The sequence below is a fragment of the Triturus cristatus genome, chromosome 12 (genome assembly GCF_964204655.1).
Source record: "Triturus cristatus chromosome 12, aTriCri1.1, whole genome shotgun sequence".
NCBI lineage: Eukaryota > Metazoa > Chordata > Amphibia > Caudata > Salamandridae > Triturus > Triturus cristatus.
Genome location: NC_140595.1, coordinates 69,369,955 through 69,384,090, shown reverse-complemented (window position 1 = coordinate 69,384,090; position 14,136 = coordinate 69,369,955). Strand labels below are relative to the sequence as shown.

At 42.1% G+C, this 14,136-nt stretch overlaps 1 protein-coding gene across 1 annotated transcript; it reads left to right on the top strand.

Moving 5' to 3' along the window:
- The first annotated feature begins 4,400 nt into the window (after positions 1-4,400).
- Positions 4,401-13,604, top strand: LOC146772527 (vimentin-type intermediate filament-associated coiled-coil protein-like). Its single transcript, XM_085639588.1, has 2 exons — positions 4,401-5,446; positions 10,826-13,604. The coding sequence occupies exons 1-2, from the start codon at positions 5,256-5,258 to the stop codon at positions 11,181-11,183; spliced, it is 549 nt and encodes a 182-aa protein (XP_085495714.1). The 5' UTR covers positions 4,401-5,255; the 3' UTR covers positions 11,184-13,604.
- Positions 13,605-14,136: the final 532 nt, after the last annotated feature.

Sequence of the window (14,136 nt, the reverse complement as noted above, 5' to 3'; positions counted from 1 at the left end):
AGGGTGCTAAATCCCAAGGATGCGTAGTCTTGGTTCTACCTCATACCTCCTTAATCCGTCACCTGATACCCCTTGCCTCTTTATCTTACTCTTGAAGGATCTTTTTCATCAATGCTTCCTCTTTGTCACTGTTTTTCACTCTTTCTCTTCCTCCTTCTTCCCCCTTTTGATTTTTCTCTCTAGCTCCAAATCAAAGTTAGTTGAGGATAAATAAGTGCTGGTCCTCAAAAATGAGTGCCCGGGGACCCCACCTGCAACCACCGACTCAATTTAAGCACTGGCTCGTCTACGAGGAGATTCAGGCAGGGTCAGTGTGGCGTTCTTCCCTCAAAGGACTCAGTTCTATCTATTTTGGGTTGGGGTGCAGACACATGGATTACCTTTGCTCTTGTATGTCGCCGAAAAGGGCACAGTGGATTCAGCATCAACTACAAATTAGCCTGGAAACTAAAACAAATACTGCTGGACCGACTGTAATATTTACATATTTTTCAAAATGACTTTGACAAGCCCTTGCTAACTCCTTGTACCAGTAGGGTACTTTGAAGGGCATGCATTGCTTTTGTTGAGAGGACTCTTCTCTTCTGCCCAGGCTTGTAGTGTTACCACCTGGCGAGGTTCAGCTGTAACAGCATTGGTTCCCACAGTGCAGCTTTGCCTTTGGGCAGCCTAGATAAGTCTTCGCTTTGTCCTGGTTTTGAATGTCTCCTTGGTTCTTCCTTTTCACCTACCCCAAATTTCTTGTCCAGTGTTCATGCTCCTGACACATTCCATACTCCAATGCATATCAGCTATGTGATGAAACATAAGACGTTTTTCAGATTATCTCCTATAAATGTCAACATCCCACAAAAGGCTGTAACTATACAATTAAACATACAGAGTTGTTATTTTTGCCTATTAAACGTGCTCAGATCACAAGTACACGTTAGGTTGTAGCACATTATTCAGAATATGTTTTCGTCATATCTAGAAAATGTAAAATGCATGACTGATAACTGGCCCCATGACACGAGAGTCACAAAGACCAGGTCTGGCACTTGTATGCTGGGATTTGTACATCTCTTAATGTAAAGTTAACATTGAAACCACATGCTACATGCCCCAGCATGCAAAGTGATGGGGCACATATATATGTGAGTATTATTGTATTATTGTTCTGTAGCTGTTAGGGTTAATCTAGCACAATTACATCTCTGAACCGATGGGTTTCAAGATATATTTAGATTTGGGAAAGTGTAGTCAAGGGGTAGAAGAAAACAGTCCTCCAAGGGAGGTGGTACTTCTGCTCCAGGCCGCCTTTCGGTAGGCAGAGAGACTGTTTTGGGTAGCCCAACCAAGATGTCTAGTCGTCTGGTAAGGTGTCACCAGTTTAGAGTGAAAGGCGTACACTCCCACAGTCTTGTAAACAAGGTATAGAATTCAGAATGCGACTCGTTTTGAGGTCGGAAGCCAGTTACGTGTCATCAGAGCAGGTGGGATATGGCTGGTACACTTTAGGATAATTATAAGGCAAGCAATATCATATTGTACTCGTAAGAGTTCACCTATCGTTTTGTATGGAAGACCAGTATAGATTCCACTGCAGTAATCGATCAAAGTAATGAGCAAGACTAGGCTAAGAGCGATGCTTTTTGGCACGATAAGTTGAGGTAGGAATCCATGGAGGTCACACATGCTAGAAGACATTCTTTCAGAGTTTGCTGACCTGAGGGATTGGAGACAGGTTTGAGATCCCACATGCCACACTTTTAGAGGACGTTGCTGTGGAAACCCTAGCGTGAGGGGCCAGTACAGAGAGAGTATGGAATTGATGGCTTTACCAATTAGCAGAATGCTGGTCTTAGAGTAATTGAGATATAACAAGTTATAATGCTTAGAGAATCTGACCTGAGATATTCAGGGCCTGATTTAGATCTTGACAGACAGGTCACTCTGTCACAAATATAAATCTCCTTATATCCTACAGGATTTATATTTCGGCGGATGGGATATCTGTCACCGTTATGACCTAGTAACCAGTGGTTAATTCGTAAGAAAATAAGTGCCGGGGGTCTTGTCATGAGGCAGCTTGCACCAGCCGATTTCTCCTGTTAGCGCCGCATGAAACAGAACCAACTACTAACCATAAAAGTGGGGAGAGGATGTGGCACAATGACCAGAGCTGCCGACTTCAGAGCTGGGGAACCAGGTTCAAGTCTTGGTGTCTGATCAAGATCCTGTGATTCTGTGCAAATTAATGCATCTTTAACTGGTGCTCATGAACAGTGATAGTGTTGCTTATTAAGTGCCGGTGCTGAGCACCGGATACCACCAGCTCAAATTAAGCACTGCTAGTAAGCTGTCCGCCAAGATCCAAATTAGGCCCTTAGTCTATGATACGCTGCCAACTGCATTTATAGTTGGAAGAGAATTTGTCTACAGTTCTCTATATGTATGGCATATAAAATATATCCCATGCAGATTGTGTGACATACAGTGCACTATTTGCGCCATAACATAAGCTCTCAGCATGCATGAACTGCGCTGAAAATAATAGGCACCGAAAACTAAGACTACCAGTCCCAGCATTTTTAGTGCTGCTGAATGAGATACTAGTACGGTATAAATCCTTAGCACACGTGTAATTAGTAAAAGAACATAAGTATGTGACGTGTTTTCACAAAAATAGACAAGTTATTATGCAAGAAAGTACATATGAGATCTTCATTCTTCCATCTTGTTTTCTTTAATTAGTGCAAAAACTCCCAATGTTTCATTCCAGCCAACACGTGTTTCGTTGTAACCTGGTCAAGTTTACCCCACGACTTTCTCAAGGCTATTTTCCATATATCTGTTGAGTTTGATGCGCGGCAATAATTTCAAATCGCAAGGGATTCTGCTGTAGTAGATTTTAAGTTTCAAAAGGAGAATCTGGTTTGTATAATTCCAGGTCTAATAATCTTCTAGCTAATGCAAAGTGACTCGTTAATATCCGTCTTATCGCTGTTGTGTGTCTCGTAGCTGTATTTGCTCGAACCGTGAGATGCTAGTACTGGTGGAAGGTCACCCACACGACAGCTGTGCAGAAGTCCATTAAATAAGATTCACTCGGCAGGTGGTGGAATGGTCTTGGATTGGGCTCGCTGTAGTATTTATATTGTAATCTTTCTTCTGTGTGATGGTGGTGGATTTGATTATATGTCTGTAATAATGTGATAGTGCCAACCAGCAATGGCTGGATGTGGTGGTTATTGTATTGCTATGAAACAATACAATTGGTTACAAAAAAATAAGATTCACTCATAATCCAAAACCATCTTGAATAGTTCTGGTGTGGACATCTTTCTGAGGGATGCGGGATGCTTAGGCCATTTGTTCAAGGAAGCCACCACACATGCTATCAAGATGCATCACGCTTGGAAGCGCGATGTTAGGGAGCAACCGAAGGGCTCCAGAATCTCACTTTATCATCTGCCATCTGTACATATGTTGCTGCCAACTTATCCAGGTCATGGCAGAGTTATTTCTCACTGTCACTTTTAGGTTTGGAGTTAGAAAATACCTTTTTACTAGACTGAGATGTATAATATACTTTTAGACAGCCCTCCTCATCCAATGGTCTATCATTCTTTCCTTCATACTTCACCCACCACATAATGGGGAAATGAATCATCTCACTTCAGCCATTGGCGAAATCCACTGTGAGTTATGGCATTTTGCTCCTTGACATGGAGCACATCTATTCTGTACATAAAATAGTTCGCTTTAGTTCATGTGGCTACTATTCAATATGTGCTTCTTGAGACAAATATATATGTTTGCTTTTAGGCATTTTTTGTTGGATTGACAAGGGCCCTCCAGCTGCCACAGTAATAAAGCTTTGCAAAAATCGTTTTTAAAAAATGCCTTGAAAAATCCGAAAGGCAGTCAGCCAATACCTGACCTACTGGCTTTGCAATGCTTGTTTTTTTGGGGTTTGCACGTTGAGGCTTCTGACTTCACTTTTACTATTTATATATATATTATATGTATGGGTATAATACACGTCCCTTCACGCTTAGAGCTGTTGTTTGAAAAAAACAGGACTGGCTTTTAGATGATTATGAAACCGAGGTACAGAGTGACGTTGTGATCTGCCCAGGATCACGCACTGGAGTGAGGAGCCATAACTTGAATTTCTGTCTCTTGGCTCCACTGTGCTGGACGTTGATATATGTTCTTTTGTAAAAACGCTCCATTTTTTATGCATTTTCCCTGTTTTAAACACAATGAGCAAAAGGTACAGTCCAAACGGCCCCTCTAGGGCTGCCCCTGTCCTTCCGGTCAGTGACACAACATTCCAAAAGGCGATGAAAAGCCAGGCTGGGAGACTGCCCACCGACCAGTCTGCACGCAGAGAAAGATAAAGCGCATCGGCTGCGAGGAAACCAGCCAATCGGATGGAGCACTGCCGCCCACCAATCCGTGGGGACTTTTATTTGCGCCACTGCCGGGGAAGGATGCTTCATGGCCATTGAGGGGAGGAAACCACTTCCCGGGGGCGCAGGAATGGAATTACACTGGGACCAATTTATGAATAATTAACATTTTGTTCATCAGCGTTCTGTATTCGAAGACTGCCGGATCAACTGTAAGCAAGCATTAATTATGGCTTTCGTTTTTCAAAGCGGGGGTGGTTCAGCTCTTCTTGGAGGAGGAAAAATATATTTTCATGTCCTGAAGGAAAAAATAAACCATGCCGCGATTTCCGTCGACTATTCCCATCCCCGGAGGCACGCGCGAGGATGAAACTGGTCTTCGCAGTGCAAGTGGGCACACCAAAACATTATAGGAGAGTGGCGACGAGGACAGTGCCGAGGTAATCCTGCGGTGGAGTGGGGGCCAAAAGTTGGCGTTCTGTTGGTGGGGTACTTTGCCCCTGCTAGGGTCACCTTCAGACCCGCAATGCAGCCTACAAGCAGCCATATCATCTAGAAAGGTGGAACTATGCATTATGGATTCTCATATTACATCACTGTCAACATTTGAGCTTGGAGGTGTTCCCTTAATCCGTGCCCATTGGCCACCAGAAATCTATTGAAGGTCAGCAGGGTGATACCCTACCACCGCTCCATGGTTCCTGATGTCCTTTAAACGCCATCTGTAGTGGTTGTTGTCCTGTTCTCTTGAGGTTCTAGCAGGATGAGCTTGGTGTCTACGGTGGGACTCTTCTGCATATGGACACCTGTGTCCAGAGGAGCTGAACAGAACGGGTTCTGAAGGGCGCTTGGCACATGGCTTTGCCGTCAGCGGTGCAGATCAAGGAGGCCAATGCCCATCTGGTGGCAGTCCACCAGCGTGCAGCCGAGCTGGAGAAGCGGCTGGCAACCGCCGAAGAGACAGTGAGGGAGCAAGCAGAGAGCCTGATCAGGAAGGATGAACTATTCCACATGGCTGTCCGGGAGATTGCAGAAGAAAAAGACAGGTATGGTGGTGTGAGTGAGCGAGAGGGGTGGACACATGGGCAGGGATACCATCGGGTTAAGGACCTCTTGCACTTTCCCAGTTGTTTTCCTAAGTGTACTTATTTAATTAATTGAATACTGCACCATCATATCCCATCCTGGTCACTTTCATCAGCCGGTTATTGAGCATGAGGATAGACCTCCTATGAAGCAGAAGTGGCTTAAATCAGTACATTGAAGGAATTCCGGCTCTCATCTTGGGTGGTGAGACACCCTTAGTTTCTAGACACTATTCAGTGAGGGCCAGTTGTATCTTGACGGGGTGAATGATATTTGGGAACAGGGTGTCAAAAGCCTCCTTCAGTGGGGTCCTCATTAGGGCTTTGTTGAAGGACTGAATACTAGGGTTGTCGAATAGTAAAATAGTTTACTCAACCCATAGTCGAGGCACTAATACTAGGATTGAACTTCCTCCATATTTTTTAATGCTCTACTAAAGTATTACACAGAGCAATTACTTATGTTCATGGGAACATATCTTATATTGCCAAGCTAACTAAACGCCCATTGCACACAAGTCTGATCCAAGGCAAAATGAGCCGGACTATCCGAAATGACCGAAGAGAACACTTTAAGAAAGACTCATGGCAAATCCCAGAGGTGAGATTTGTTTTCATAAAAACTCATCTGTCGACCTCACTACAGGAGATACACAGACATGCCTAGGAGCATTTCAGAAGATCCTCAATAATTGTGGGAAAAGAGTCGTAGGGAGATGTTTAAATAAATGATTGGAACAGTTTGGCTTAATATACTTGTATGGAGTGTCTATCATAAAAAACAAGTTGGTATTTTTACAAAGTAGTAAATATCACACTTCAGCTGAAAAGGGTAAATAATAGATGCTCTGTTACCTGATATATGGTCGTCAATTTACCCTCATCGGAAGGATGTAACGCTGCAACTGCCTTGCTGGGAATCACATTCAAGACCTCTAGAGCACTGAATTAATCCTTTGCAAGCAATAAGCTCACCAAGCAATTCCTTCAACCAAAAAGAAGATATGGTACATCCCTCAAAAAAGTGGTGGATGTTCCGCCCGCCATACCAAGAGTGCATTACCATCAACGACACTCTAAATATAGCGAAACAGATATCCACCACTTTTTGGTGAATGTCCCACTCAAACAAAATCTAAATAAGGCCAATATTTTTTTTTGCCTTTTGCCTATTTAGGGTAGGTGTTCATTTTTTCTCATATATAGTTACTGGTCTTTGAAAAACATGCTCAAGCTTGTCAAAATGGTCCTAGCTCACAAAGACTTGTCTGTGGGTAGATGCGACTTACTACCAAGTTTAGAAGAATAAGCCATGAGTAATCTTTCCTGCTATCTGTAGTCAGGTTTGTCAGTTTCTGCTTTTGAGTAACCTCAAGGGTAAATTTAGACATCACTTCATGGCATATCAAGATTAATAATTGTCTTTATTTTAAATTCTATGTGGAACTGAAGGAAAAAGCACAATTTTGGAAAATTTCGGGAAGTCGAAACTGCATGAAAGGAGTTGGGAAATGAGGGAATGGTCAGGTAGATGACCATTGGAATAAAATAAACTATGGCTGGAGTGGCGGAGGGGCTGATTGTCCGACCACCTCCATATCCCTTTTGTTTAATAACAGGAAACACCAGTTTCAAAGTTTTCACAACACCCATTCTCACACTTAGCCTTCGACAATAATGTACACTGCAGACTTGAACCAGCCAATAATCTGACAATCAACGTTCACATTTTTTAAATTGAAAAACTCTGCCGCAAAGAAAATGGCAACAAGGACAAAGTTGATGGTAAATCTGTTTTGACTTGCTAAATTGTCACTTCCGGCTACATTTTAAAATACCATAATGGGGTTAAGGTCAGTGCTGCAGTGATCTATGCATACACACCAAGTTTTGTTGCATAATGGCGGTAAGACCGCATTCATTGAGGAAAGCTGTTAGGCTCCAGCTAGCTCCCTGCAAGGAGGATATTTGAACAAAAGGAGTGCTGATGACTCTTTAAGAAAGATATTTATGCTTGGCCCGGCTAGACTTGAAATTAAGAGACATACCTCACTTCCTGCAGTGAATACGCTAAACTCAAAGTACACTGAATGCAGCACAGGGACAAAGTCGGCACATTTCATTGGTGTCAGCCCAGATCCAGCTTAATAAGGGATACCATCTCAGGTATGGATGGCTCCCGCACATCGTTTTCACTCAGCATGACGGAGTTATAGTTACATTAGGGCATGGGTTATAGTTTCTTGAGCTAAATATAGCTGCTGAATTTCTATGGTTTTATGTGTGTCAAATCTGAACCTAACTATAACATCCCTGTAACCTTTATTTTTTTTAGTAAAAAAAACCATACATATATATATATATATATATATATAGCAGACCTATTACTTTTGTCTCTGCTTACTTTTTAACAGTCAATATTTGCTGTATTTTACTTTGCTGTAGGGTAATCTGCTGAATGAACACCAGCAATGTGGAGAATAAAAGTGCATGCTTCTAGAAAACCTAACTTACTAAGCAATTACTAATGAAACAGATTCTAAGCCATCACATAAAATACTTCTATTATCAAGTCTGTTTTGCACATATCAGCTAAACCTCTATTTGACAAGTGTAAAACTACTAGTGCACACTCGTTTGGTGGGTAATAGCAACTGCTGTATAGGGGGTGCTATGGTAGCACCGCACGAGCACGCACCAAAGGAAAAACAGCTCTCTGCAGGTTTGAGCTTCAGAAATTAAAATAGTCATTTCAGGTCTTGCTGTCTCTTGCAAGAACCTCTTGTTACCTTACAGTGGGCTGAGCGGCTGCCCATTGCTTACCATTTGTTGGCTTCATTGTCTTACTCATTTGCTTGCTTCTTAATACTCAGCTCGTGTAGGCTTCCTTCTTCTTCTCATGGTTATCCCTTCCCTGGAGCAAGGATGTATTACTTGTGTCCTTTACTACTCTTTTTTCAGGCATTACTTTTTTCTTTTCGTGTAAGCACTGTTCAAAAGTATGTGTTTTTCAGCTGTCTAACTAGTGTACCTCTCCCGCCTCCATGTTCCTCCACCCTCTATCCGTCCGTTGTCCATGTGCTTGCCCCAGCCCCTCCAGCACATCCTCCATTATCCATCTGCTCGTCCTCAGCACACATTTGTATGCCTGTCCGTATCAAGCCCTTCTCACCCAACTCTGTTGTTCGTTTGCTTACCCAGAACCCGTCCTGCTGACCTGTCAATGTCTGAGTGTTCCACTGTCCCTGCTCACCAGTCTTCTCCTCCCAATTGCTTTCTTGTCTGCCACCCTCCCTCATTGTTGCCTCACGGGAACAGTAAACAAATGAAGAGCTATAATGCAGTCAGCGCTGGCTTTCACATAGAGCTTTTTTTTCTCCAATTACTGAATCTGTGCTGCAGGGCAACATGGAGACAAAACTAGACAAAGCTAATAACTATCGTATGTGAGACTTATTGGCTTTGCCAATGCTTGAGTGTCCGGTGCGCTGACTGCGCATAGGGAGCCTATCAGGAGTGTAGGTTAGCGGATCAGGAGGCCTCTACTCATCCCTGGATTGTGCATGTGTGAGGGGGGTATCTACGCTTGTCTCCCACTGGAGGTGGGCGAGGCAACACATGAACAGACCGCGGCAGGCCACAGCCAAGGGTTGGTTATGGTTCTAAGTGCCAGTGTATGAGCAGAGCCTTGAAAATTTGACATGTAAATCTTGCAACAGATATCATGTAAGAATATGATATGGTGTCTCCAAAATGTAAGAAAGTGTATTTATTTAACATGCAGAAGCGTGGCACCTTAGTACATCACATTACTACTTAATACTTATCAAGTCATTGAATCTTTGCCTAGAGAAGTATTTATTACAATGTGAGTTTTTAACCATGAACTGAGAAGCATAACTGTCCCCACTTTGATGACAATGCTATTTGTGAACTAATTGACAAGTCAGTTGTCATGTGTACCCTATATGTGGCCTAGATTCTTATTAAAGATGGAGTAAAATTATAGGCTATTAAATCATACACAAGAGAGCTTTGTACAGCTCACACGCTGACCGTACGTATTTGAAAGTGCTCTCATATGTGATAGTCAACAAAAAAAGAAGCTTTGCCTGGATTCAGAGGATGCTAAGCCCAAGCTAGGAATCAAACTGCTTACCCATGTTACTTGATAGGCAGCTATAGCCAGTAGGCACAACGCCTCCAACACAACCGTGTCTCATTTTGGGCAAGAGGTTCCAAGAGGACCTCAAGCTGAGCCAGAGCCAGGCATCTGGCTTGAGCCTCATTCGAGTTTCCAGTGGCTCGCCCATCTCTAGATCCCATTCGAACAGGCACAATCCATTGTTGCCATGCTGTGCATGCCGCATGGAGTGCGGCAGGTCAGGTACAGGGCACTGTCACAGTTATGCATGTTTGCCTTATTAGAGGCCTTTATAGCACATAGGCGGGATCTACAAAAGAAGCTGGGTCAAGGTTAACCTTGTCTTAAGACTGCATACGTTTTTGAAACCCACCCAAGGCAGAGAGGATCATTTGCAACTCTAAAGACCTGATTATAAGTTGTAGCATTACTGCATGATTACCTCCAGTGTCTTTGGCCTGTGATTGTGAGATCTGCATTATTTTTGATTTTTCCACCCAGCCCGTTTGAAGTAGAAACAAGAACATTCACGTAAGAATTTGCACAAAAGAGGAAGGATGGAACATTGAAGTGAATATAATATATCTTGTTTTATAAAATGATGGGCAACGTGATGCTGCATACCCAGTTATTTAAAGTCTCTGTAACAGGTGGTGTTTTTGAGCTAATTTGTAAAGAAAATTTGATGAAAAAAATACTAAATTTTCCCAATGACATCACTTTTTCAAAGTTCTCTTGGGGACGGTGAGCCCGTATGGATGGTAAGGCCTCTCAGACACACCAAAAAAAGAACGTGAATGGTTCATTCAGTACCTGTAGAATTGTAGACACTTTGTGTAAATATCGTGCGCAGAAAATGCACATCTTTGTCCTATGTTTTTGGACTTCTTTGGGTAAAAACTCCACTCATAAAACCCCGTAGAGGCAGTCAAGATCCCTCGATCGTAATTGAGGTAGGTTTTTTAATACCCCACTACTACAGTTTAGAACATATCATGGGTACTTGGTGCAAATGTGCTTCACACAGCAGAATGTAGATGCAAGATAGGTTTGTAAATTTGTTCAATTTGCACATTTGTAAAAATATAATGTGTGATTTTACAGACCCGCACCTTAAAATTTTTTGCTGGTGTCTGGACAAAAAATGTTTTTTACTTCTGTAATGCTAATGTTCATTCACATCTTTGTTTTCACAGAGAAATTGCAGATCTGCAGGAAAAGCTCTGCCGCTCAGAGGAGACCGTTCAGAATCTACTCAGCGAAATTAGAGATAAAGACGAGATGGTTGCCTACCTGAGGCACAGGAGTCAACTGCTCACTGACATTTGCCGGAGCAGACCTCTCCTCGACACCCTGCTCTTACACATGTCAGAAGGAGAGCGAATGGAATCATTTCCAGAACCAGCCACAATCACAACTTCTCTAGAACCCTCTGGATTACCTGAAACAAATGGCTACACTAACTCCAGCTTCAACAGTGAGGAATTCTCCCCTAGTGAAGAGGACACGGATGGCCACGATTTGGGCCAGACGCTCTTTGGCACAACGGTTTGATCTGCCCCATGCACATCAGCCTTCTGGCATTTTGGAAAATTATTTTCCCATGACAGACTTGTTTATGTTTGTTTCTGCATGAGAATGTTTCTTTCTTCTCCCTTATTTACATTTTTTCTTCCGAGAAAGCTCTGTTTTGATCCCTTTCTCAGACCCAATTCCATTCCAAGATATTTTCTAAAATACTGTTGAAAGCCTTTAAGTGACCTCAGTCACAGATTCCCCTATTGTATGGGATGGGATCAGCCTATTTTTCTACCCATGGTTGTTTTTTCAGCTCAGTCTTAAAATGGGACCATCAGAGCAAGTACTTTTTCCCAACCATACAAAAGTGCACAATACAAAACTCAATTTTCAATTTAAAAAGAAACCCTGCAGTCTGGCTTGCTGTCTGCCGAGCTATCCCTCTTTGGTTATAATTTTTCCACTGGCCTCACTCACATAACAGACTCTATGGGCCCAATAACAACAGGAGGGGCATTAGGTATGTATTGCACCCAAAAAAATGACATAGTTTCTACATTTATCAGGACTGCTATCAGGCACAGATTCAGTTTTTCTCCAATATTTCAAATAACATGCAGATTTTTGTGCTTGCAGGATGAAAAGTCCAGCAAATTTAAACTGCAGAAATTTAACAAGCAGTCCAGACTTTATAGCACAGAGTAAATATCAGGGACCATACAGCCCTCACAACCAGAATATTGACAGGTTATTGAACTTTGTGCTAACAGGGGTCTACTCACAGGTTTAATTATCTGGGCTACTCGTAATCAGGTCTTAACTGACTTCCAAGTGGCACTTCTGCACAAGTATTTTCCTGCTAAGTCTTGTGTATGGCCATGTGTGGTGACTTCCAAGTGCCACTTCATGTGTGCTGTAAGCATTTCTTGGTCATGATGGTGCATAATTTTAACACAGTATTACACCCGCTCACCTCAAAGGTGCATCACAATCATCTGCCCAAGAAAGTAAGTGTAAAGGGCACTTCTAATTTTTGGAGGCAGGAATATGATTTTTATAACTAGGAAACTGGCAATGGGGCACAGCGCTTGGATTTAGCTCACCAGTATTGTATTGCATATATATTTTTTTTTAACGTAGTTTTATATAGCCCGAACTTGACCCGGTATCGGGTATCAGAGCGCTTTACATAGCACCAGTTGTGTTACATGAGGACACATTCATTTTTGTTAGGCACGGGGAGATTACGTGATTTTCCCAGAATCACAGGATGTTCAGTGTCATTGCCGAGACTCGTACCCGGTTCCCGTGATTTGACGTTGACCGCCCTAGCTGTTAGGCCAACTCCTCTCCCCATATCATTTACCAAGGAGCACGCCATACTCATATTTTTTTTGTCGTAAGCATTGTGGAGTACCGAAACATTTCTCTGTTGAAACCAAGAATTTAAAGGGCAATATCCATTCTATCGAACAGAACATTCGACTCATTGTTCAACTACCTTGAGGAAAAGGAATGCCTTAAATTAGCTAATATGCTGAAATTGAAATTATTTTAATGATGACAATCTTTTTGTCTGTTGTTATTTGGGAAGAGCGTGTTTGTCCTACTTATTAGAAATTCTCAAAGCACTAATAAAAACTGGTTGTATCCGGTTCCCATTTCAGGGTTTATTCTGGGCATCGTCTCCCCACATCAATATTGCACAGCGAGTGGTGCCTTATCCAAGGAAGCTTTCTCTGTATTGAATTTAAGACTTTTGGCCTCATTTGGAGTTTGACGGATTAGTTACTCCATCACAATTGTGACAGATATCCCCTCCAGCTCACTACAAGGGCCAAAGGATATGATTGGGGCCAAAAGAATCATGCGGCACAAGAGGATCAAATTATGCAGCCAGGTTGACTAAATTGAGCGGAAAGAAAAGGCAAACTATGCGGCCTACTAAAGGCACATTTTTTGATAGTATCACTTCATTTTTTGTCATTTTTACAAGTGGCAACACTGTCTAGTAAAGCAGTTCAGCTTATTAGTAGCAGTTTAATACCCAAATACAACAATAAGCACCTGAAAGATGACCAGTTGTTGCAAAGGGCCTTCCAGTGCATAAGAGCATGTGTCACATTTTTTGTATCTTTTGAACCGTTTGAGATGGAAACTATTTTTGGGGGTAAAGTCCGCAGACTATACAGCAGAGGATGGAGTATGTGGCAAATTCATTATCACACAGAAAACGCAGCGGTGGCAAAATTGCATTAATTCCGGTCTCCCAAAATATAATGCACTTGTAATAAGGTGGAATGGATATCTATCATGTTTAATGGTGTAACCTGTTCGCCAAACTCAAAACCAGGCTGTTTGTGTTTTTGTGTTAATGGTCTCTACTGTTTGTAGGTATTTCTTATTTCTAAAAGTTGTATACCTCTATGAAAATAAAAATATATGTTATGCCTAGCACATTCTTGCAGCACCAAGAGCCAATTTGAGCACATCAAATTGCTGATTCCAGGACCGACGCAAAATCAGACACTATTCTGACAGCTATTTGGCAGACAAAAACAAAAGAAAAGCGTTTGATATGAGCAGCTACCAACTTTCTTATCTGTGTTTTTTCACAGTTTTGCAGATACTGGCATTCACAGTCTTGCACAAAAACTATCCAAGAATATATGCCACTACTCAAGCTACACTTCATTCTACTTAATGAGTATTATCCATTGCAGGAGGGAAAGCTACCACTGACAAAAAAAAAATATTTTATAAAGCAAAATGTAAAACTGTTCCCTCGTGATTTGCTTATCTCCTTTGTTACCCTCCACTGTGTAGTAAAGAGACCCCCAAGTACATACCTTAACACTGTTTAATACTCAAATGCCACCACACACGTTAAGCAGAAAAAAATAATCCTGTATTCTAATGGTGGAGTGGTGGTATTTAACTACTACTTTGGTGCGACAACAGCACATCCATAACCCACCTCCTACTTACT

Bases quoted from the DNA above. Each gene is read 5' to 3' on its own strand.
- LOC146772527 (XM_085639588.1), top strand. From the start codon at position 5,256: ATGGCTTTGCCGTCAGCGGTGCAGATCAAGGAGGCCAATGCCCATCTG. The intron at 5,447-10,825 runs GTATGGTGGTGT...TTGTTTTCACAG, and splicing joins ATTGCAGAAGAAAAAGACAG to AGAAATTGCAGATCTGCAGG.